The 25,049-nt window shown below is 46.3% G+C and overlaps 2 protein-coding genes across 2 annotated transcripts in view; one reads left to right on the top strand and one right to left on the bottom strand.

Moving 5' to 3' along the window:
• The window catches only part of pcxb (pyruvate carboxylase b), a 243,787-nt gene that overhangs the window by 135,561 nt on the left and 83,177 nt on the right, over window positions 1-25,049 (top strand). The window lies entirely within an intron of this gene.
• Window positions 1,946-25,049, bottom strand: part of LOC117747649 (leucine-rich repeat and fibronectin type-III domain-containing protein 4) — a 33,008-nt gene continuing 9,904 nt past the window's right edge. Inside the window, exons 2-7 of the mRNA XM_034557050.1 lie at window positions 18,626-19,237; window positions 18,316-18,478; window positions 16,535-16,705; window positions 15,061-15,222; window positions 13,585-14,313; window positions 1,946-3,257 (exon numbers count right to left, since the gene is read on the bottom strand). Coding sequence (XP_034412941.1) covers window positions 1,946-3,257; window positions 13,585-14,313; window positions 15,061-15,222; window positions 16,535-16,705; window positions 18,316-18,478; window positions 18,626-19,211 — 3,123 coding nt within the window. The 5' untranslated portion in view covers window positions 19,212-19,237. The remainder of the gene's footprint in view (window positions 3,258-13,584; window positions 14,314-15,060; window positions 15,223-16,534; window positions 16,706-18,315; window positions 18,479-18,625; window positions 19,238-25,049) is intronic.

The following is a 25,049-nucleotide window of genomic DNA, read 5'->3' as shown; positions in this document are numbered from 1 at the left end:
ATCTGGAAGATTTTTTGTCTAAAACAAAAAAAGTCACACCTTTTCTTGTTTTGGATCCTAACATCATTCCCCAGAAAACTTTTGAAAAACAGAAACACATGGTGCGACAAGTAACATTGTTTTATATATATACTATATATATATATATGTACTTTCTCTTTTTGTATATTCTCTTTGATAGACGTGTAGGAGTCTCTGTAGTCTGTGCCATTGAATCGTCCCATAATGAGTTGTACAAAGTCTTGAAGAAGAAGTTTACATCATGAGTGGCTTTCCATGGTGCTTCCGTCCTTACTTTTTTATTTTTTATCTGCTTCCTTTCTGAAAACATTCACTGTTTGGATTTAAAGTGAATCCATGTGGCACAATGGAGTCTGAAGTCACAAAAAAATAGTTTAACCCCCCTTTAACGTTTGCCGCTTTCTGACCATGCTACATTGCTGGAAACAGTGAAATTTATTCCAATTCTGGTGAAAACATCTTCAAACACTTTTGCTCTCCCCCTCACTTTGGGGCGAATCCTAATGTATTTTCTTTTTTTTTTTTTAAAAACATTTATTCCGTTCACAGCATTACCAGAAAGCGCTAAACATTTTTCAAACACAAATGGAGTCTGGTTGACTGGATTCCGCCCCCCCACCCCCTTCCCTGCTCACAAACATTCATAGACATGTGCGCACACTAACACACACAGGCACACATACACACATCCTGTCCCTGATCCGTCAATGCATGCATACTTATGCACCCCCGTTAGCATGGTTCATTTGTTTGGTCCATTATTATCCGACATCCAATACCATCTTTGTCTCTCAGAAATGCACACGAGCAGATGTTCCATCACGCACCCCTCTGTCTCCTCCACTTTGTAATCCATATCGACTCCATTGTAATCCCAATGTCTTTCTTTTAATAATGTCTGTGCTGCACACGCGCTTTTTCCAGCCCGTATCGATTGATCATGTCCAATGCACCCCGGCTCTGTATTTATGCTCCCATAATCCCCAGGCACGGCTAGCCAAAAATCATTGCCCAGCCACAGAGGACACATAAAAGTCACAATCATTGTGTTTTGGAAAAGAGTTTCCAAGTCCGTCAATGTTTGGAATCAGGGAACCCCCCCCCCCAAAAAAAAAACAAAACGACATGACAAAGCAGTGCGACGCCGTCCATATCTCTTTTTACTGTTGTTATTGTTTTGTGTTTGTCAGAGAGGGGCACTTTTTCCCTCATGACCGGTTGTGTTGTTGTTTTTGATCCAATGTAAACCCTTGTGGTGCTGTGGGGGCTGAAGCCCTGGAGAGTTGGTGTTAGCGAGAGTATGTTTCTATTAGTGTATCGGCTTGACTGGGATGCACACTGAGCTCACGCCATCTCTGTCGCTGCCATCCAACCTTTGTTCGCTTGCTCTATTGATGCGTCCCTGTTTGATTATGCCTCTCCCTCTGTGACTATATATATCACTCACACTGTCTGTTCTTACATTTGTCACTCTCTCTGTCTCCATTTTGTTTTTGTGTTCCCGCTTTCTTTTTCCCCTCTTTTATCGCTTCATTTTTAATGACACAGCTTGAGCTCAGCCTTTTTAGTATTGAAAGACCATTTTTAACACTCTCAGCCGTTCTGTTTCTCCCACTCTCCCTTTCCCCCCCCCCCTTTTTCTCCCCACTTATTTTTTCCCACCCAGCAATCGGATCAGCTTTAAATAGCCTGTTAAAAAAAAGTCTTCACCTGAACTCCAGGTACACTTCCCCCTCCCATTTTTTAACTTTTCCCACGACAAATCAAGAGGCTGCACGAGTGAGGCTTAATAAACTCACAACCTTCCTCAGTCCCTTCATCTTACCTGTCCTGCTCCCTCAATTTCTCCCACGATTCCTCCTCTTTGCCCCCCTCCAATCAAGATCCCATTGAGAGTGTCTCACAGACCCTTTATCCCTTTTAACTACACAACACTTTCCTCCAGTTCCTCAGCGCTCCTTCCGTCCTTTCCCGTTTGCCTCCCCTTGTCTTTGACACTGCTCGCTCTCCCAGTAGTGATCCCAGTGTTTGAGTTTGAGTTGGTGGTGTTGTAGGCGTGGATGTATCCCCGTTGGAACTCGCAGCGTGCCCCAAAGGCGCTTTCCTCATCGCTGGTCGTCGAAGACGTCGTGCTCGTCGTCGAGGCGCAGTGCACCAGCATGCCGTGGAGAGACTGGCTCCGCCTCGTCCAGATCACGCTCAGCCGCTTGGCATAATTGACGGCGCCGTAGCGCTTGGCAACAGTGGCGGCTGCATCCGTCGCTAGGGCGACAGAGGAGCCCATATCCAGCGAGTGGCGCCGTTTGCTAACGGTCCCGCTAGCGGGGCTTGGAGGGGATAGAGGTCTCTGATAAGCCTGTGAGGAGTTCCATTTGTCCCTGCCTCGGGAAGTGATTCTCCAGTCCAGCAGCTCTGGGTCACCCAGGGGTGCTGCCAGAGAGAAACTGGCGCGGTTGGTCAGTTCTCGCTCCAGACGGGGTCTCGGGCGGTCTCTGGAGTGTGACTGGCGGGGAAGGGTGGATGAAGGGGTGTAGTAGAGGGGAATTCTGTCACTTTCAAGGGTGTATGGCAACGTCTTCTCCAACTTTCTTTGCCTCACAACTAATGCCATCTCACATCCTGTCCCTGTTGTTGTGGAAACAACCCCCCCAGCTGAAAGAAACTGCTCCAGGTTGACTTTGGGCTTGGGCCTGGGCTTTGGAGGGAGTTTGGGAGGCAAAGGATCAGCGTCATCCTTCTCCATATCCTTGTCTTTGTCCATCTCCTTCTCCCCTCCTCTCTTGGATGGCAGGCCATTGGGCAGGACCACCATCATCATGTCCCCAGCACCATTTGATTGGTAGCACCCGCTGCCGTTTCCCCCTTTGTCCCCGCCCCCTCCACCTCCACTCTGACAGCAGGCCCCACCTCCCGCCTCAGTGTTGCCGTTGTGACATATCATGTGGTCGCCGTGATTGCAAACACGGTGGCGAACCATGAGCGCCACGGTGAACACGAGTAGGGTGACGACCACAACACCGCCAACCAATATGGTGAGGGTCCCGCCCAGGAAATGGGCTTGGAGAGAGCGGCAAGCTGGGTAGAAATCCTTGGTGGAGAACGTGGCGCAGCCCAGGACTTTAGTCGCCGCCAACGAGGTGATGGTGTCATCAAAAATGGCCAGCACACACAGGTTATAGTCCACGCCGGCAACCAAGTTCTTCAACAGGAAGCGGTCGCTGGTCGATGGTAGAATTCTAAAGAGGGATAAAAGACAAAAAAGTAGAGGTCAGTGAAATGAACACAGCCTATACTGTCCGTAGGGTGTGTAGGGAACTGTAAAGCATTTTAATAGTCTAAATAACTGTGGAACTAAGGAGGAAGGGTTGAATATTGTAAAAGAGGCAGAAGGAAGGAGGGGTGAAGGGATGGCTAGAAACAGTGCTGGAGAGGATACTGCAGGAAGGGGAGAGAAAGAGAGAGAAAATGAGGCTATTGATGGAGAGCGCGCCCAGGGAACCTGAAAAGAGAACTCTGTCTTCTCATTCCGAGTGTGCCGGGGTGTGTGGGTTTGTGTGTGCGTGCGTGCGCATACTTGAATCCCTGCGAGAAGCAAACGTCGAGCCATTTTGTGAGACCTTACATTTGGTGGAAAAACACATTTTATTTTATTTGTTATAAAAGAGACCATTTTAGATTGTGTACCTGGTCAGGGCCAGGATAACACCAACACAGTGGACATGTTGTGGTTTTGATCCGAAGGATGAATGTCTCCATGTGTATTGTCATCACGAGTGGGGGTGTGATTTGTTGTATTGTGACTGCAAAAAATGTGTTCCATGCGCGTCGCCCCGTAACGAGCGAGTGCTCGCGTGGGATAATAAAGAGAGGAGGACTTTGATCGTGTTCTCATTTGAAGTGTTCGAGCAGCAGTACCAACAGGGGAGAGGTGAACAATGGAGTGACGGAGAAACAGGGGGGGGGGGTGATGGGAATGGAAGGGGGCTCAGGCTTCTTCTTTTTTTTTTTTTTTTTTGTGCGTTACGTAACTTGTGTGCGCTCGCCCGAGTGCGTGCATGTGTTTCAAGTTTGTATTTAGGACATGTCGGACAAAAAAAAAAAGAAGAAGAAAAATGTTTTCATGCCAGTGGGTTTGTGTAAGTGACATGCGAGGGTGAAGTGTGTGTGGGAGACTGTAGCACAACTCAAGTGTCTGTAAGCGACGGGTAGGACTTTGCCCTCTGCCGCCCAGCCCTCGTGTGTGGGCGCCACCATGAATATTCTTTCTTTGCTGTTGTTGTTGTTGTTGTTGTTCTCCGTTTTCTCCTCTCCCTCTTCTCGCTACATCAAAGGTCTTATTTGTATCGTCTGTTGCTAACCGTTCCGGCTCCCTTCAGTCTTGAGCTACATCCTATAAATGCCATCTAGTGTGACTCAGGCACCGGGGGAGCCACTACAGAAGGTCCCCAACCTTCATCTGCTCAAAATGCGCTTAGAATAAAGAGACCAAGGACGGCGACAACTCAGCCCGCTCGCCGGTTTCTCCTTCTTACGCCTTGAATTAGGTGCAATTTAGCCGCCGTCTCTTCAGCAAGTATTGCTGAAGAAATGATGGGATGAGGTGTTTTTTTTTTTTAATAATGAAAAATGATGTGGGAGGAGGTACTCGAGGCAATCCCCGGGGGGGCAGACCCGTGGATTTGGGTCGCGGTACGGGCCAAGTAGGAATATCGATCACTGATTCTCACTGCCTTCTCGAGGCTTAAAGGTGAACGGAATTGACATTTTCTGAACAGCATTTCAAGTGTTGCACAGGTACGATGTAGGATTAAACGGGATTTGTCTTCTTTTGTTGTTTTGTTGCAAAGACCAGCGTGTTGGAGACTCGGTGTTACTGCCTTCGCGGAATGATTTTGAAATGGCACAGAAATACCTCCCAACTCAACTTTCCAGCAGAATGCTCAGTATGATTTGATAAGGAATTACAGTGCATTGTGTCTGACTCTCCAAGCACCAATATAATCTGAATGGACACATGGGGTGTTCTCATTAATATCAGCCTCATCCAGTCGTCATTAGGTGGCCACAGAGTGCTTCCTGAGAGCTGGAGTAATTGTACGAGGTGTGTGTGTGTCTGTGTGTGTCTGTGTGTGTGTGTGTTGCAAAATGGCAAAAAGGCTGGCTGAACAGTACCCAGCATCTCCTCCTGCAACATCCACACATTCAAACACAAAGACCGCTTCCTTGGAATAACTTCAGAGCCTTTTAGTCGGCTCTTTGTTTTCGAGGAGTAAACATCGGCGATAAAACTGTCTTGTTGGATCAAAGCGAACTTCAAACAATAGTACAAAATTGAACGATCGAACTACTGGGAATGCTGCTATCCCTTCTTAGCATACTTAAATATAGTTGGATACGTCTCCTTCAATTAATGTCTTCACTCAGAGAACAGTTTTTCTTGGAGATGTCACACAGCCTTGCGAAATGATGGACACGGACAGTTTTTTCTAAGCCCAAAACTTCAGAGCAATAACTGAAAATTGGGAAAGTAAGTAGCAAAAATTGGCATTTTTATGAAAAGTGTTATTTAGCATTATAACTAAATATCTCGAGAATGAAAAAAAAAAAAAAATACCCAAATGAAAGCCTGTCATGGGCAATCGGTCACACGTGGGAGATATTGAATTGCCTCTGTAAAGTCCCCTAGTACTAAGACAGTTGGTCCTCAATCAGATTTCCCGCATGAAATATGCAGGAAGCAGCACTTCCAGCAGCGCCTCTGAATAAAAGGCCGTGGTCGTATTATGGGCTCATGAAAAGGGGGCTGGTGTCAGTTCACCCAGAGCCTTTATGTGTCTGTGTATAATTGATAGAACCCCGTCAGGTGGAGAGACTCGGCCATCACGGTGGGGAGTTGTGCACTCGGGCCGCTTCCTGTGACAAAGGTTACATTACAATGGGTTTCTCATGTCTGTCTTTCTTTCTTTCCACCTCCTTTACCCATGACGCCCAGGGTCTCAGTTTGATTAATAGCACCGATATCCTGTTGCATGCTTTATTGGATTCCGTGCTGAAAAAGATACTGTATCGCCAAAGCCTTATGCAAGCAATATTCGCGCTGATTTCCTTTCGACTTCCTGCTACATGGTTGCGAATTGTTGTGAATTGTACTGCACCAAATTAATTGCCGTGTATATGTGCACTCAAACAACTGCGTGCCCTTTACAGTCTATACTCGGACAGGCAATATGGAAAAAATCCAATAGCAATGTATTTAATATGTACCATATGCGCTTTCTTTGGGATAAATATTCTTCAGTAATGTATATTTCATGAGTAAGTAGTAGTAAGTAGGTCAAGGCAAATACAAACAACCTGGTAAAGCTCAAATATTGCAGCCTTTAAAACCAGGAAAAGACACTTATGTCCTGTTATGATCCAAAGGCGATATCTAGTCTCGTAATACAATATCAATATAATATTGATATATTTCTCCCAGCTCTATACTACTGTATGTATAATAAACTGGTGAACGGCATCAAGCTATTCATGACACACACACACACACAACTTGTAGGAAGCCTTAAGTCATTTTTCTAATCCTGCCATTAAAAATCCCTTCTTTCATTCACTGTAACCTCCATCCTTCACTCCATCTGTCTTTTCAGCACCTTCTTCGATCCTCCCTCCGTCGATCTATCCTCCTTATTCTTTCTCCATCCATCTCTTATGAACAGATTGCCCCATTTTCGCTGAACAGTCCCTCGCTCTTATCTCTCCATATCCTCTGCCCTTTTCATTGCTTTGTAATCGTCCGTCCCGTCTTTCCCTCCACCCTAAATCTGCATTCGGCGCTCTCTGTCTTCATTCTCTCTCTCTCTCTCTCTCTCTCTCTCTTTCTCTTTCTCTTTCTCTTTCTCTTTCTCTTTCTCTTTCTCTTTCTCTCTCTCTCTCTCTCTCTCTGTGTCTTTTACCTCCGCAATCAGCTGCGCTCGCTCCAAATCCCTCTGCTATTCTCACCGGGCTCCACCTGACCCCCTCGCCTCTCTCCTTTCCGCAGTCGCTGTATTATGTCTCTATTAGCCACAGCTATAACCGTGTACCATTACTTAGCATCCAAGGTCACTCCATCCTCTTCTTCCTCTTCTTACCTCTCCCAACATGTCCTCCTTGGCTACCTCCTGCCTCCTCATCCTCCCTCCCTATCACCCCCTCTCGCTCCCTTATGAGATCGTGAATCACCTCTCTAGTTGTTTTTTGCAAAAAAAAGAAATAGGCAAGCGAATTCGCTGAAATATACATGGCATCGACAAACACATGCATCTTTGAAATGCCGCTCACTGCATTGAGCATTTTTAACTATGTTTACATCCCCGTTGTCACACGTGCATGCGAGTGTGCAGCTCGGCGGTGTGGCGGGCGCACGCGCGCTGTGGACACATGGAATAATATCCCCCCTAAAATCCTCTGTGCTCTCGCTAGCGATATGTTCATGAATATAAAGTGCTCCCCTCGTGACTTGGACTACTGCTCTGGAATAAAATGAATTGATTGAGCGGTTACGTCGAAGAGGCAAGGCTGTTGTTCCCATTGCGGTGCCTGTATTTGCAGTCACTGGCGTTGTGTACCGTAACCTCACACGCCAAGTGTGTGTGTGTGTGTGTGTGTGTGTGTGTTTGCGTGTGTGTGTCCGTGCTTCTAATTACGGTTAAAGCCTGCAAAGGCACGCGCGCACACACAGATGCAGGGAGAAAGTGTGGGACAAGGGAGTGCTTTGTTCAAGCTGGGGACACATTATTAGTACCCGGGAGAGGGAGAAGAAAACAGTGATAGCAAGGGGATAAAGGAGTGGTAGAATCATGTCCCCCTTTTCCTCGACTTTTTACTTCCTCTTCTTTCCTTATCTCGTTTTCTCATTTCGTCACTCATTTTTTTTCTCTTTTTCCCTGCGTTACCAAGTCTGGTGGTCTGACACCAGACACGAATTGGCATGGAGAGCAAGAGAGACAGAGGGGAGGGAGGGAGAAAGAGAGAGAGAGGAAGGGAGGGAGGGAGGGAGGAGGAACAACAAAGCAATTATCTCCTCTCCTGGCTGACATCTATACTGCCCTCGTTTCCTTTTTATCTCATGTCATGTCTTTTGTTCTTTCATTTTTGGTCTTGATTCGTCGGACTGTTTACTGTCTCATCGGCCGTCTCCCTCAATTTTGTCTGATCTCTTCTTCTGTTTTCCTTGATCTGTCTTTCCGTCGATCTCTTTTATTTTTTGTAATTGTTTTATTTTTTTACCCCCGTGTTTGTCCATGTCCCTCATTTTCGAACACAATCAAAGGTCTCGCATCTCCCCGTCTCACTCTCCCCCTGACCCCTACCGTATAATATAGGTTGACATGTGTATTGAGTGCAGACCTTTTCTCCTTTCCTTCCCTCCTCTCTGATTTGAGTCGACACGTGTAGTGACACAGTGGTTTAACACTTAATTACATCTTCCCCTGGGGGGTATACCTCTCAACCCCATTCTGTCCCTCCCCTATCCTCGCCTCCATCTTCGTGGCTGTCCTTTATATCTCTCTCTCTTTCCCCTCTTTCTTCATCTTTGTCTCTGCGTGCCTCCCTGATGCCCCACTGCTATATCTCTCCTTACATCCTTATCCGGCCCTGCCTCAGCAGATGCACTTATCTTCTTTCTTGTATGATGTCTTGTAATGGGTACCAGGCACATCAGAGGGCTAACATAGTATGCTGGCATTAGTTTCCTCAGTAATATCATATTGTGCAATATAAAGAGCCGTATGCAGCATAATGAATACTGAAAGCATCTCTGGTTGTCTGATTTCTCCAGATGAGGAAACTATATAGTTTATTCAGCATACCATATAATGTAGTGCAGCAAGTCTCTGTGCATTCTTGAACTATATTTAAAGACCAGATTGGCCTTTCGTTTGAAATAGTCGTCGAACGCGGCGGCAAATGATTGGTATTGCCATTCACTTTGCGATTTCCAGGTCTTGAATTGTCTTCCCTTTTGTATGCTCATTAACAATGTTCTCATCTGTCTGGGTCTCAGCATGCTCCTTTCCTGTGGTTGTCAAACTCCCGGTGTCATTTTGAACCGTGCGTTTCTTCTTTCCGAGTCTTTTACTCTCATTACTCTCATTATTTCTCAAACTCCGCATGGCTTTCGCTCCAACTTCCTCCTCGCTCCGTCCCTGTGATCCTTTCTGTTCCCATTAAATTGCGCCTAAGACTTGGCACTTTGAGCGCCCAGCAGGACGGTTGGGGCCTGTGGTGCGCGGGGGCAGGAATTGTGAAGATTGTCAAAGCCCCTTGCACTCGTGCCTACACACTTAAAACCCTCCTGAACCTAACGAGAAACCTTTGGCTCCGACATGTACGAATGTCATACAAGAACCCCCGCCGACATGCCTTATGTACCAGTGATTCATAATGTATTGTCAACGTCTACCCCAACAGATTGACAATTCTTCTAAAGACTGCCTCTTGTGTAATCCAGAGAATAATGTACGTCATTTACTTCATGCGCCATGTGTTTTTTGTTGTTGTGTGCGTTCGGCCTGTCGGATAGTGTCCGTGGTGTTCTGTGGTGGTTCACAACCGAACTCTTCAGCTCGCGCCTTCCTGCATTGCCCTGGAAAGGGGAAATTCCTGCTCGGAAAGAGACACATCGAACAGATGGTACCAGAGGTCGCTGCCTCATTAACATGATGGGACATTCTTTCTCCTCTTCTTTGTCCTTCAGGTAGGCTGTACCCCTGTGTGGGCAAAGCAACGCGTGCCAATTCGATAATTGCCCACATTCAACCGGCAACCGCGGTGAATCCGTGGTTGCCATTATTGTATTGCCGGACCCCTTTTTAAATTTTTTTTTAGATATATATACATCAAGTGCATTTCCTGGCGATCCAATCAAAGCATTGTGGCAAAGCTCCAGGAGAGGCGGCTCAGTCGACGGGGTCTGGGGGGGCTACGAGTGCCCAGCGGACGCCGCATGGACGACAGCCCACCTGGCACTCTCACACAGATGCCAGTAGAATTAGACGAGCCTCGCTGGTGTTGTACAGCATGTGACTGTGATTTAATTCTGGCAGCCACCCCCCCGTGTGCTCTACTTTTTCTGTAATATATATATATGTAGGTTCATACCTCCCGCCCCCACTATCTCTCCTTGCTTTTCTTTCTTAAATCCTCTCGGCTTTCTTCTCTTTCTGTGTCGACCTGTCCCGAACGTACAGCAGCGGCGACATTGACGACGACAACAATATGAACACAAATCCCCCGATAGAAAGCACGAAATCTCACTCGCCCAATTCTCCCCTTCTGAATTCATAAGCCGGACTCCCTTTGGCCGACTCCTCTCTTCCCTCCGTCTGGCTAGCTGCTGTGATATTGCGGCACGTTGAAACCATGATAGAATCCATACTGGAAATCCCTGACTGCAGTGAGGTTTCAAATGCTGCTCCTCCCCCCCTCCATTCCCTCTTTATCTCTCCTCCGAGACCGATATCCCTGCTTCCTCCCTCAAAGCCCTCAGACTTCTCGTCTCTTCTTTCAACCTTTCTCTCTCTCCCCTTTTCCAATCTGTTTAAATTTATATCTCAATTTCACCTTTTAAGGTAGCCGCTACTCCTCTCTCTCCCCTTCGAGACAGTTATCCCTTCCCCCTGTTTTTGTTTGGCAGCGTGATTTGTTTAGGGTTTAGTCCAACTTCAGATCGCTTACTCCCTCCCCGCTGACTTTATAGCATCTCTCCTGTGACGCCGCTTTGCCTCGGCTCAGTCATTCACGCTTATCGCCCCTCTATGTTGCTTCTGAGCGAGTCTCGCGCGGCCACAGCCGAGCCCTCCACCTCCACTGCCGTTCCATTATTCCTTTAGAGTTTGTTCCCTCGGAGAAGGACGCTTTACCCGTGTTGTCTTTTTGTTCGCAAGGAGCTCAATTCAGCCAGGCCGACTGGGATTTTGAAGTAATATTATAAACAGCTCTACAACTGACAGCAATCCAATACTACTCGTTATCAATCTCAATGTTCCCTTTTTGTTTAAATGCCTCAGAGGTGTTGTTTGAACTCTTGGGACCCATTCGCCCCGCTAATATAGCGCTGCGTATGCTTTATGCTTTGGTTGCTACTATGAGACCCCTTGACGGGATGTTAAGTTGCAAGACAGCTCTCCCATAATCATTGAGTATTTCCCGTAGAGGAGTTAATGCAGCTGATCAGCGAGGGAGCTGAGATCTCGTTCGGTTCATTCAATTCAATCTTGTAATTAGTTCTCCGTGTGAAATTGCCACACGTGTGTCTTGGGACCGTACAGAACCTGCACTTGTCTGTTTCAATACGGCATTTCGGTTTGACGCGTCTCCGCCTCTTTTGCTACAGGCCCTTCGCCTCATCCCAGTATTTCCATCTCTTTCTTGTATCCCAAGGGCTAGTTTCCCATTCGCTACATTGGTTCTCCCACTCCCACGCTCTTTCTTTCCTTACCCAGGTGCAGTTCGTTTTCTCTCTCACTCTATTTCCGGGATGGATTTAAATACTTCCCCTCCCTCTCGCCACACTAGCGTCATTGCTTTTTCCTGGAGGGTCATTTAAACCCACCCCTCTCTTTGCTCCCCCTTATTGGCTGTCATTCTCTCTCCTCCCACCCATCCTTCTTTCATCTCAATCTCTCCCAAGGTGATTTGGGTAGAGCCCGTCTCTTATTGTCTCCTTCTCCCTCAATCCCTTTTTTTCTTCCTTCTGAAATCTCTGAGGCCTCATTCCTACCTGGAAATGTGCCCGGTCCTCCATTCTGGCTCTATTCATCACTCTAACTATTAGTTTCTCCTCCTCCTATCTTTTAAAAAAAAATATTTTCCCCCCCATTCACCCTTTGCTGCTATTTTACTCAACCCTACAGATTACACCCGCACACAGTTTTTCACATATCCAATCATCTTTCCATCCGCCTGTCATCCCGGCTGTCTTCTTGTCATATGGCTCCCTTCTTAATACCACTTACAGCTAAACACCATCTTATCTGAGGGAAACCGCATTCGGCTCCTGCATTACTGCAGATTGAAAAACAAACACAAATAATGTCATGATGGCAGCCGGTCCCCAACGTCTGCTCCCCTTCTGTTATTCCCTCAGACTGTCACTGTTTCAGCCACTGCTTCGCTGCAGCAACCTCCCCAACACATCCGTGTTTCATCAGTCTTTCTACTGGTAAATAGAGGGGCCGTTCACTTTGGATTCATGTGGGCAAAACAGCGCAGTACTATTGTACATGCAAGTGCACCGAGTAGCTAAAACCCAAGACTCCAAAACAAGACTCCGTTTTTGAACCCATCGATCTCCGACTCATTTAATTGCTAGCACAGACACTTTAAAACTTGTAAAAAGAAGAGGTTTTGTGGAAAAAGGAACTCTGTGCTTTGACTCCCTCTCGCCTCCTACCTTTTCTGGGGCTGTTCGAAGTGTCTACAGTAGTTCTCCATCTGCCAGCTACTGCTTACAAATTGGCTCACGGCGCACACGATGCATAGAAAACGGTGAGCGAAGATTAGCAACTTTGCCAACTCTGTTCACCTCCTTTTTTTTCAAATTCATAATACGGGGTGTGGCAGTGGTCTCCTACATAATTTGTGCTGACAAGAACACCATTGCAGCACTTCCAATACTGTCTTCTTAAAGGTTTGGTTGTTTATCTTACTCTGCGAGCATGGTGAGTGAACACCGACAGTGAGGTGTGAAGGGACATCGTACTTAATGCAAAATGATATTGCTTACTGAAGGTAAGGGGACAAATCCCATCAAGATCCTGTGTTAATTCATTGGACGTGTACATTAATGCTGTCGCTCTGGACACCATTTACTAGATGCGATCATGTTCCTGGGCAAACTGGCAAAAAGAAAATCTCCCCAATATTCATCCGCTTTCCTCCCATGCGCACTGACTATGCACCTGTTGGGTTTCAGTGTCACATTGAGATGGAGATACATTATTAACTCTCCTCACCCCTTTACCCCTTCATCTGTCTCCCCATTCATCCTTCCCTTGAGCTATCCACCCTTCCATGGTGAACAGGTACACTAAAATATATAAATATTTAAGGAGTTTTGCATAAAAACAGGGTATCCACCTTTTCAGTGAGGAACTAAAATGGTATACGGTTGAACATGGAGAAGATGATAATTACTGGCAAGTATCTAGGCTACTGATAATATAAATGCTTATATATTGTTATAATGTTATGCTTTTATCAGGCTACTCAAATTCAGAATAACACATAGAGGGTGAAATTTGTGTCTGGGAATGTGCGGCTGTCTCGTCTTGGAAACAACACACCCGAATGTCATTGACTAGTCTCATCAGAGTTGTTGTGACTCCCCTGGCATTGCAATATCAGCGCTTTACTTCGCTTGTGATCAGAGCCAACGACAGAGAGTTGTTGGCGGAATTCTTCCAAAGGCTCTTCCCATGCAGACGCTTTTGAACGACGCTAACACTACTGTAAAAGTAACATTTCATCCCATTGGTTCCTATTGAGAAACGTGATATACAACGCAAAGGTTGAACTGACCTGTAGATGAGGGTGTCGTCGGCGGTGCAGTTGTACTGTATCTGATACATCCAGACGACGTAAGCTGTAGACAAATGCCCCAAATCCCACCGGACCTGAGCTGAGGTTGACGTAACGCCTTGTACTCCAACCATCCTCGGTTCCTCCTCGTCCCCCTCGTCGTCCTCCATGCTCCCTCCGTCGGCCCTCTCCCCTTCGGAGGCCCTGCCACTGTCGCCCTCATTGTCCTCAACTGCTCTTCTCCCATCCTCCGCCTCTCCTCCACGTCCTGCGCCGTTAATCCCTCCGCTTTTCCCCGTGCTGATATCCGAGGAGCCCGGATCGCTCCGTAAAATCCCATTGGTCACGTTCCTGTTGTGTTTGGTGTTCACGTTGTTATTCCCCGTGTTTCCGCCTCCTCCGCCCCGGTGAGGCAGGGGGATTATTTTCAGGTCCACGGTGGCCGTCGCTTCACCCGCGGCGTTTATTGCAATACACGTGTACGCCCCGTCGTCCCGGGCCACGGTTACCAAGATATCCAAGGTCCCGTTGCTGAAGGAGCTGGTCCGGGAGGAATTCGCAACGATGCGGTCATCTGGTGAAACCCAGTGGATGACTGGCTCTGGGTCGCCAATGGCACGGCATTTTAGCGTGGCCCGCTGGCCCTCCAGCACCCACAGCTTGTGAGTGTGACGTGTGATGAGAGGTGGTTCACAGGTGAACTCCTCCTCGGGAATCGACCAGAAATATCTGAGAGACAAAGAGATAAAACCAAGGAGTAAGAGAGAGAGAGCACATAATCACCTTTTTGGCTAAGTACAGGAATCTGTCTTCCTTTATTCCTCCGAGGTTGGTTTGGCAGATTAATGTGGTACATTAACCTAAAGATCTATGTGCTTGCGTCTTTCAATTTTAGGGTGAAGTTCGGTAACGCATAACCGTCTGTACAATTTCCCGTGCGACTCCCGCACCAAAGAGGACTGAGCAAAGAGTAATTAATGGTGACAGCGATGACAGATGACAACAACAGATGCTCATTTTTCCTCCTCAATCCTTTGTTTTCACTCCATGGTGTTGGTTTCAGGTTCAGACCGGAAACATTCGGGAGGTACAGTATGTCACGGCACGGTTTCAAAACTCAGCCCTTGAGGCCTACTTGTCCTGTGAGGCTTTTAAAAACATTGTTTTAGCTTCAGCTCTGTTCTTGCACACATGATGATCCAATTAAGATATCAAACAATGTGAGGCCCTAACTTGGATGTGTGCTAAAACACAACAAAAGCTCAGGCTTGCAGGACCGATTGGCCTCGAGACGAGGTTGGAAAGCAATTAATGTACGATGTTCATTTCGTAACTATTCTTTTGCGTCCCCTGACATTGGATAATGCCCCGCTGATTAAACACATCAGGATCGACAGTCGTACAACCCTTTTTCTTCTTGTTGTAAAACTCAAGAGGTTAGACAGACAATACATTGACACAAAAGATGAGGTTTACCTTGCAGCCAAGTGAGGAGGAGTGGCACACGTCTCCATGTCGTCCCCACGGATGAGCCGCCGTAACCATAGCAGTTCACAATTGCAGTGCAGCGGGTTCCCACCGAAGTTTAGGCTTATGATAGTGTTGTATGGGGTGGGACTTATAGCACCTGTCTGGGACCTGAAGACGATAGTAGAAAGGGCCGTCAGTTCACTTTCACAAATTTGGAAGCATTAAGTTGAAATGAAAAGCTATATTCTTGACTTATTGAGGAAAACCCATCTATTTTAAACTAAAATAGTTTTAATCAGTTTACGGACCAAATCCAAAGAGCAGAAATATCTTGTTCCAACATTTATTTTCCCAACTAATCGAGGTTTAGCTTCTTCGTCATTTTCCCCATGATTTGTACAATTTGCTATTTCATTGTTTAGGATTCAAAGGGAGAGTTTAAAAGGAAAGGAAATATTTTTTTTTGCCACAAAGTGAGTTCCTGGATTTAACAAGTTAACAAGAGCTTGCTGCTCAAAATAAGAGAAATAAGCTATTTAAACAAAATAGTCCACAACAGACAGTCCAATCCTACACAGGAGCAATACTAAGCAGCAGTGCGGTTATAAGCTTCTTGCATCTGGCCTGTGCAAATTAAAAATTGAATACTTTGCAAACATCAAGGATGAACACTGGACTCTGTTAAGCTTACTTCCTGGGCAGGTTTCTAAAGACTGGGGCGGTGATACAGTATCGCTGCATAATGGCTTGAACACCTGTGTAATTCTCTAAGCACATTGTGGGTAAATACAGCAGAAGTGTAAGGCTGCAGTGGAGCACTTTCCACGGCCACACACGGAGATAAAAAAAAAAAAAAGCACCGACAGATGACATTTAATGACCGTCTTACAGCGCAGTCAGCGTGAACTGTAATGAAAAAGCATGATCGAGAGAGAAGCAGAAAACAATCTTAACTGAAGAATGGCACACTTAAGACGCTGTTTTTAGAAGCAATCAGGTTTGAATTTAAATTTGAATGCATTGAGCTGTGCGGGGGGGAAAAAAAGGTTGTTAAAAAAAAAAAATTAAATGAATGTGAGAAAATATATAAAACTTTTTTCTTTTTTTTTTTGACAGCCGGCTTGATTTTCGGAAAAACATCATTAGCATACAGTGCTGGTTTTCACAACATGCTTCAACATATTCACTCGAGAATTACTGAATTGCCTCCCTCATCACTTGCCAAAATGTACAGTATGACTCGCCAGTAAGTGGCCACTAGAGACCTGTGAGGGCCTTATTTATTCACCTTGCAGCCACTTTCCCATGTGGATTTCTTTGCCACTTTGTATATAACAGAATACAAAGGTAATAGCATGAGCACACAGGGTTTTGGTGTCCTTACATGTTCCAGTGGACTGACTAAATAGCAAACAGAATGGAGTGACTAAAGATATTTCCCCTTCTAAGAGGAGCATGACTTTGGAAGCTTATGAGCTACCTTGCAAACAGTGGATCAGGAGGCAGAGTTCGCAGCCTGTTGGAGGTCATATCCAGCCTCGCGAGCTTGTACAGCTCTCCGAAGACTCCTTCCGCGATGTGGTCGATCAGGTTATGGTCCAGGTTGAGAGTGTGCAGACTGGCCATGTTCTGAATGGACTCCCACGGTACCCTGCAGCAATGAAATAAAGGATTTCTTTAGAGATGCGTTGAAGAACGGGTTATTAGTTCTTTGTTTAAAAGTGGGTGAATTAGAGAATATCTCTAATAAAGGCAGCTGTGGAGATGCGTCCACCACGCTGACGTGATGGGGATACATTGACCCAATCAAAGTACGAGTGTGCCACTATTATCAGTCAAAGTTTGCTCTCTGTGTTCTGAGCCTATCTCTCTTGTTACTCAACGGGGAACGATCAAAGACTAATTACCGGTGACATCACTGATAAACTGCAACAACAGACGTTCATTTTTCCTTCTCAATTGTTCTCTTTTTCTAGGTGTCACTAGTCCCATCTGTGACCCATTGCTGTATTCATTCAGTATTCCCTTTGTGCAGGCACTCGCTGAAGCACTGTCTTACATAAGATACATGTGAATTTTATTTATTTGTTTAGTCTCGGGGTCAAAAGCTACGCTGTTTATTTCATCTGTCTTTGTTTATTTCAGCACATTGTTTGTCTTCATTTTTAACACATTTATGTTCGATTTGCCTTATCTGACGAACATTGTCGCACTCGAGTAAACCTGCTAGCACGCAATATCCCGAGTTTAATTTAAAGCTCTTTTTGGGGGATAATATCCTGCTTTGTGTTATGAAATATATGGAAATGATTAGTTTGAACACTTCAAGGGGAGAGGAAAAGTTGCTAAATGATTGACTGCTCCAGCAAACACCAGATGGCCACTATCTTTGTCTATAAAGTGTATTGTCACTGAACAGTAGGCATGTGTGTGAGGAGAAGGACATGTCAAGCTTAAATATGTATTTAATCATGTTCGTGGTGTAGACTAGAGAGAGAAAGACGGGCGAATGAACATCCACAATAGCCTTGCGTGGCCTCTGCCTCACAGTTCTCATATGAAATGATCTGTTTCCAGTTTTGAGTGTTTTTTTTTTTAAGCTCGATGGGAAAGAATCGGTGACTCAGGCTCACTTTGTTCCTCAGTCCGTAAAGACTCCTCTCAGTAACCCACAACAGAGGGCAAACAGCCGTTGCTATTGTTTGCATCATTAAAACTTAATACGCTTCTCTTATGGACGGTGGAGGTTGGAGAGAGGCCAGAGAGCTCCTACAGAGGAGGCACATGAAACATCCTAATCAGAACCGACAGCCAAAAGCTGCTGAATTCAACAATGCAGCGAGGGGAATGTGAGGAGGGGAAAAGGGGTTTGATAGAGCATATTATCATTGTTCTGACTTATTATTTAGTGCAGAGGAATACATAAGAATGGCGTCTCCATTGCGCTAGTTGGAGACGAGTGGGATACTGCGCAGTGCACTAGGACGATACCCGATAGAGCAGCTGAAGCGATGCACGCGCGTACACAGAGTGCGCTCATCAAATCTGAACAGAATCGCAGTCAAAGAAAACTTGGACCTCATCCAAATTGATTTGCTTTCAATTTCCCTGAGCTGTGAGGCCTCTCCTCCCAGCCGCAGCAGTTTGAGCTGGTCCCTCGTCATTGTCTCTTCACACCTGAGCAGAGCGTTACATTGTGTTCCTACTTCAACAAAGCAGAACGGAGTACATTGTGTGCTCACAACAGAGGCAGAAGATTACCTCCTGAGGTTGTTGTAGGACATGTCGAGGTCTTCCAGTGTGAGCAGGAAGTCGTCAAACGCCTGGACAGAGACTTTGACCAGCTGGTTGTTGTTGATGATCAGGTGTTGCAGATTGACCAAACCTGTGAGGTCCCTGGGTCCAAGTATTGTCAAGCGATTACCTAGACACACAAATATGAATAATACTACTTAAGGCTTTAATGGTTTCAGTGTTTTCGTGAGCTTCATTCAACTCCATAGTTCCCCGGGTTGTCAAATCCAATTAGTTTAAACCAGGATCGTAGTTATCTTAGAACGGGATTACTCACCATCCAGATGCAGCGATCGCAAACTCTCCAGGTCGCCAAAGGTCATCGGTCGGATCAGGTGGATGGTGTTCCTCGACAGAGTCAGATCAACCAGTCCGCTCATGTTGACAAAGTCGATCCCGCCCACTTCCGTGATGAAGTTGTCGGCCAGCCGCAGCTCCACGGTGCGCCGGTCAACGTTCTGGGGGACAAACAGGAGGCCCTTGTCGGCGCAGAGCGTGCTGAGGGCCTCGGAGAGGTTTCGACACACGCAGTGGATGGGGCAGGCCGAGACCATGCCCCACGTCTCCCCAGCTCCAATCAGAGAAGGCAGCAGGCAGCATGTGACCAGAGTCAGCCAGTGGAACGCCGGGAAGGGGACGGGGTCGGGAATTCTTCTTTTCGTAGCGCCGGGGCATGCGCAGTGGACGAGGTGGGATGAGGAGGGCAACGATGAGACGAGGTGAGGGGGGAGGAGAGAGAGAGAGAGGATGGATGGAGGGAAGAGGGACGGGGAGGTGGACCGTTCTGCCCTCTGTTCGGGGTGGAGGTGCGTGTGGGGCAGGTGTTTTTGTCTGCGGGGATTGAAGAATGGGGGGACAGGCATGGTAGAATGCCTGGCGATCCACAGACCTGCAGAGGGAGAGCGTGGACAGAAGGAGAAGAAGAAAAAAAAGATGTTTAGCACTCGTTCCACGGTCAGATTGTTTTTTTTGAAGTGTGTTTTTGTGTCTGCTTTGCTGTCTTCCACCCACTCTGACTAGACAGCTGCAGCCTCTTCTACACACACGTATGCTTGTGTGGGCTCAGGCCTCCTAAACGAGTACCACTCCGCACTAATGGCCACTTGGTGCCTCGAAGCACAAAAGAATCCATATTGAGAAAAGGTGGCCGCCGCTGCAACAAACACTTTTTGTTGTTGTTGTTTCCCTCTTAAATATACACTTCGCAAAGAACCTCTTCACCACTACAGCTCATCGCCTAGCAACAGCATGTCGGAGGACTGAACACAGCCAGTCCCCATAGTAACAGTTACCTAGAAACCTGTAAGAGATGATTAGTGTTATATCATCGGACCCTCTCTGAAGATCGGGGGTCAGAGAATCGAATTGGGTCACCGGCCTACAAGACCCACGTCCGGCACATTGTAGGTCTCTGGAGGCTCAGTGCCCCATTGGAGTCTCTGGCGTGCAGAGAAACCTCCCACTAAACGCACACCTTGTGGGCGCACATCCCTAAATAAAGCTACGTGTCGCTGAGGTATAGAGATGAGTCACTGCCACTGATTGGCATGCATAGTAGTTGTCATAGCAACTGTAACCCAGATATGGAGAGAGTGACAGGCAGTGATAACAGTCACAGCCGCGGTGACTAGGGAGGGGAGACAGAGAATGAGATGGTGAGTCACAGACAGACAGACAGACACAGACACATGGACACACAGACACACACACACAGACAGACACACAGACATACACACAGACATACATACATACACACACACACACACACACACACACATACATACATACATACATACACACAGACATGCATACATACATATACACACACACACACACACATACATACATAGACATACATACATACATACATACGTACATACATACATACATACATACATACATACATACATACATACGTATATACATACGTACATACATACATACATACACACACACATACATACATACGTATATACATACATACGTACATACATACATACACACACACATACATACATACGTATATACATACATACGTACATACATACACACATACATACATACATACATACACACACACATACATACATACATACACACACACATACATACATACATACATACATACATACATACACACACACACACACACACACACACACACACACATACATACATACATACATACACACACACATACATACATACATACACACACACATACATACATACATACATACATACATACATACATACACACACACACACACACACACACACACACACACACACATACATACATACATACATACAGAGGCACCAGCATCTTTAGAGAAGGACGGGTGTATCTGTACGTGGAGCTATGCGGATTGGAATGGAGCCCCGAGCGTGGTGATTATATGGAGACGTATAACGTATGCAACCCAATACTTTGAGTAACGTCAAGACACAACCGTCTATCACGCTGACAGGTTGACACAAATTGCTGGCTCAATATTTTTCCATTAAGGTGTCCGCGTTGCCCTTTCGGCGTGCAGCCGGAAGAGGGTCTTTATCACGTTTAGCTCTGATAGTGAAGCGGTGTCGATATCAAAGCGCGGGGGAATCGGGCAGTATTTTTGCAATCTCCTCCCTACTACATGGTATGCTTTGGTCTGCGTCCAAAATGTGAGCTCCATTTGTGAAACCTTCAGTTATGATAAAGAAAGCCAGTGCTTGAAATGATGATGTGTTGTGAGCTCAGCATTCAAAATGTTTTTTTTTTCACCGTCAAAGCAAAGGGAAGGATGGAAATAAGCAGTATATCGCTCAGATGATGGGAATACATCACTTATGTATCACTATACGCTCCAATGAATGCTATCATTACATCCTTAATGCCGTGCATTTCCTTTTGAAACAGGATCTTTGGGCAGAACATAAAACCGATGGGCTATTAGTTAAAGAGAGCGAGAGGAGGTTTGACGGGCACAATGGCAAGTGTGTGCCCATTTGTATGATCTTTAATAGGCTACAATGGCGGAAGGGTTAGGAAACACTGCTGTCCTTGTCAATTTCTCCTAATACTTATAGTGGTGCTTAGTCACTCTGGGGAGCTGTAATGACTAACAGGAACCTGTTGCCCTTTCAAAGCAAACCTTAAAACACACACACACACACACACACATACATACACTCCAACTTATGTATGGTGTCATCAGTTCCAAATGAAAATTGCTTGCCGCAGGAGAGGGCTGGTGTGGTGGGGGTGTTGTGGGGTGTTGTGGGGTGTTGTGGGGTGTGGTGGGGTGGGGACAAAGTCCCGAGTGCCTGCAGTGACAGCCGGTCCCCCAGGGCCGTCGGGGTTGGAAGTCGACTGCTCCTGAGCCTCCGTGGAGTCGTGCATACTAAAATGTGAAATGGCGCTTAAAAATGTGCCTACCCTGGGTAAAAAAAAGAAAGAAAGAAAGTCAGGCGCTCCGGTCTGGCCCGACCCCCACTGCTCTGCTAATGCTCGCTTCTCTCCGACGGCTTACTTTGGCCCGCGGCTCGCTGAATGTCAATACGCGCCCTCCGTCTCCCCACTCCTGCGTTTGACCTTTTATCTTTCCTTGACACCCCCCTCCCCCCCCTCCCCCTCCCCCTCCCATTTCGTACCTCTTTTACTCTGCTGCCCTCTCGGCTCTTTCTCACTTGCGCTTCATCACTATTGTAATAACTCCCTCTCTCCTCCCTCTTCCTTAGTCTCTTTCTCCTCGGGAAAACCTTCACATCCTTGTCCTTGTGTCATGCCTGCCTACACCGTAATATCCCCCCCCCCCCCCCCCCCACACTCTCTTACCTTCATCCTCGGACTCTATGAGGGAATTGCTCTTTGTTTCCCTGCCATCCATCCCCTCCCATTTATCCCTCGCTGCTGTGTTTTCTATCCGTTTCCGTCCTGTCTCTCCATCCTTGCTCACCTTCCATCTTATAACCCTTTCCGCCTCGGGCCTCTCCGTAAATTTCCCCGCACTTTCCTTCCTTATGTCTCATTCCCTCTCTTTCTCTCTCTCTCTGTCTTGTCTGCCCTTGAGGCAACCTGAGTACGACAATGTTATCAGTCACAGCTCTACCCCCCCCCCCCCCCCCCCTCCACTTCTTCTGCCTGTCTTTTCGTCTTGTCTCTATTGCTTGCTGACTCTGCTGCCCTCCATGTCCCCTTGACTCTCCTGCTCCTCCTGCACACACACACACACACACACACACACACACACACACACACACACACACACCGGCACTCAGGTCCTACGTGCCACACACATGTTTTCCTGCCATCTTCTGCCGTGCTCTGCCCTCTCAGAGACACGCCCCCCCCTGCTCTTCTGTTCCACTTCTACATCTCTCTCTCTCCCCTTGCTCTCTTGCTCTACCTCTATGAGGGAGCCGATCTCATTTGCAACTAGAGCAGTGCAGTACTGAAGCTCTCTGGCACACACACACACACCTACACACACACACACACTCACAGGTCGTGTGTAACCGATCCGTCCACTTGGTGATCGATCTGACCCAGAGAGATGGATAGCACCCTGTCCCATTCATTTAGACTCCTCCTGCTCTTTCTCTTCTCTCAACATTGTCTTCCATGCCCTCTTCCCTATTTAAAGGTGGCAATTGTGTGTGTGTGTGTGTGTGTGTGTGCGCATTCCCTCATTTGCACACGGCATGTACTTGCTAGCTGCTCAGCTATTGCAGTAGCTTCCAATACAATATAGTGCACATGTATGAAACAAAACTGTGAATCAGCTTATTTTATGCCAACATATTCATATATTCAAGAGGATATGAGACCAATATCTACAGCAGTAGATATCTCAACATCAAATATCTATTTTTTTCAATTGAATGTATTTATTGGTCGTTTTCTATTAATCTTTCATCAAAATGTCAAAAAAAAGAAAAGTTGCCACATTCTAAGCCTTTAGACTTCTTGGTTTTAAATATTCAATTTGCCATGATATAAAACATAAATAAAATGCAACTCCCAATTACTCCACTGACTGACCTTTTCATATACTAGATATTGGCTAATACTACATATCAGATTACTTAAAACGTAATACATTGCTGCTTCCAATTATCTCAGGCATTTATAGAACCGCACTACAGGTCAAAAACTGTTTGGCACACAGTACATGTGTACTCTAGAATAAGGTATTGTATGTAGCTCTTTTTAATCTGATTTTATAGAGAAGAAGTTTTCTTTTCTTTTCCTTATCTGTTTCTTGTTTTACTGCAACGCTTGAAATTCCCCTCCGGGGATCAATGAAGTCTTATCTCCCACATTGCACCCATGCAGGATACAGGTGCAGTACAGTATGTGTGAGTTAACCATCAGCTAGTATGTGTGTGTGTGTGTGTGTGTGTGTGTGTGTGTGTGTGGGTGTGTGTGTGTGTGTGCATTAATGTGACTTTCTCCTGCACTTAAGAAGCCTCTACTTAGAAGCCTAGAGTTTGCTGCTGAATTTGCAATAAAAAGAGATACATACACACACAAACACACACTGCCCTATTTTTGGGAAAGAAATAATAAATAGAGCCGGATCAATGGAAGATAGATGATAGAGAGACAATTCACAAAGGAGGAGAGGACAGAAAGACGACATGAATGAAACGAGATCAGGCGGAAAAAAACAGATATGAGGGAGAGAGAGAGATCGCATAACAATATATGTGAGAGATTGCATAACAATATATGTGAGAGATCGCATAACAATATATGTGCATTTGACCTGATGAAGTGCTCCTAGGCACGGGTTACTTACAAGTGTTGGCAACCGCTTAGCTTATTACTATTATTTTTTTTAATATAGTTGTTTCTTCCTTTTGCTCCCTCTATTTTGGGAAGCCGCTTGCTTCGCTCCCCTGCGTGAACCCTCCACCCTCCAGAGAGCAGGAAGCAGGCGGGTGGAGAGTGAGAGCGTGAGCTAAAAGCGTCCGTGGAAGGAGCGACTCGGCGTGGCCCCGTGTGCTGGAGCACGACTCGGCGCCGCAGGGCCCGACCGCCCCTCGCCTTAGCTTGAGTTTGAACGCCCACCTCTGAACGTGGACGTTTCGTCGGGGCCGAGCCTCGCTAAGTACGACTCTGGAACGATGAATATACATTAACGGTGTTTTTATTTTTATTTTTCTCCTTCTTTTTTCGAACCCAAACCTGTGCAAATTAACGGAAGCGTGACTTAAAAGCTGCGACGTGTCTGTTTGGAAGCATCTTCTTATCATTTCACGTAGAAGACCTCCTGCACTGCAAAGGCTTCACTTTCTATGTAGTCTCAGTTTTGTAATTCGCAGTGCACTATTACACATGTCAGGGCCTCTTAAATGCCACCCACAGTGACTGTGATAAATAGTCTGTTTTTGTGTGTGTGTGGGCGTGTTTGCATGTTAATTTTCCAAATCTGCATATCAGCGCATGTGTTTTGCACGTGCAAATGCCATTAGCCCGTAATCGACTTAAATTGACTTAGCAGTGTTTATAAACAAGTGGATTTGCATTAGCTCTCAAAAGCCACTTATCACAAGCTCAGTAATCCACACATCAGATTGGAGTGTGTGAAGAGGTGTCGAGGCCTCCGTCCAGTCGCCGGCAGCAGCGCCATGAAGGGGTTAATGGTCGACTACTAGGGTACACACACACACACACACACACACACACACACACACATTCTTTCAATCAATCT

The sequence above is a fragment of the Cyclopterus lumpus genome, chromosome 18 (genome assembly GCF_009769545.1).
Source record: "Cyclopterus lumpus isolate fCycLum1 chromosome 18, fCycLum1.pri, whole genome shotgun sequence".
NCBI lineage: Eukaryota > Metazoa > Chordata > Actinopteri > Perciformes > Cyclopteridae > Cyclopterus > Cyclopterus lumpus.
Note: the sequence above shows the minus strand (reverse complement) of the source record. Positions and strands in the feature narration are given on the sequence as shown.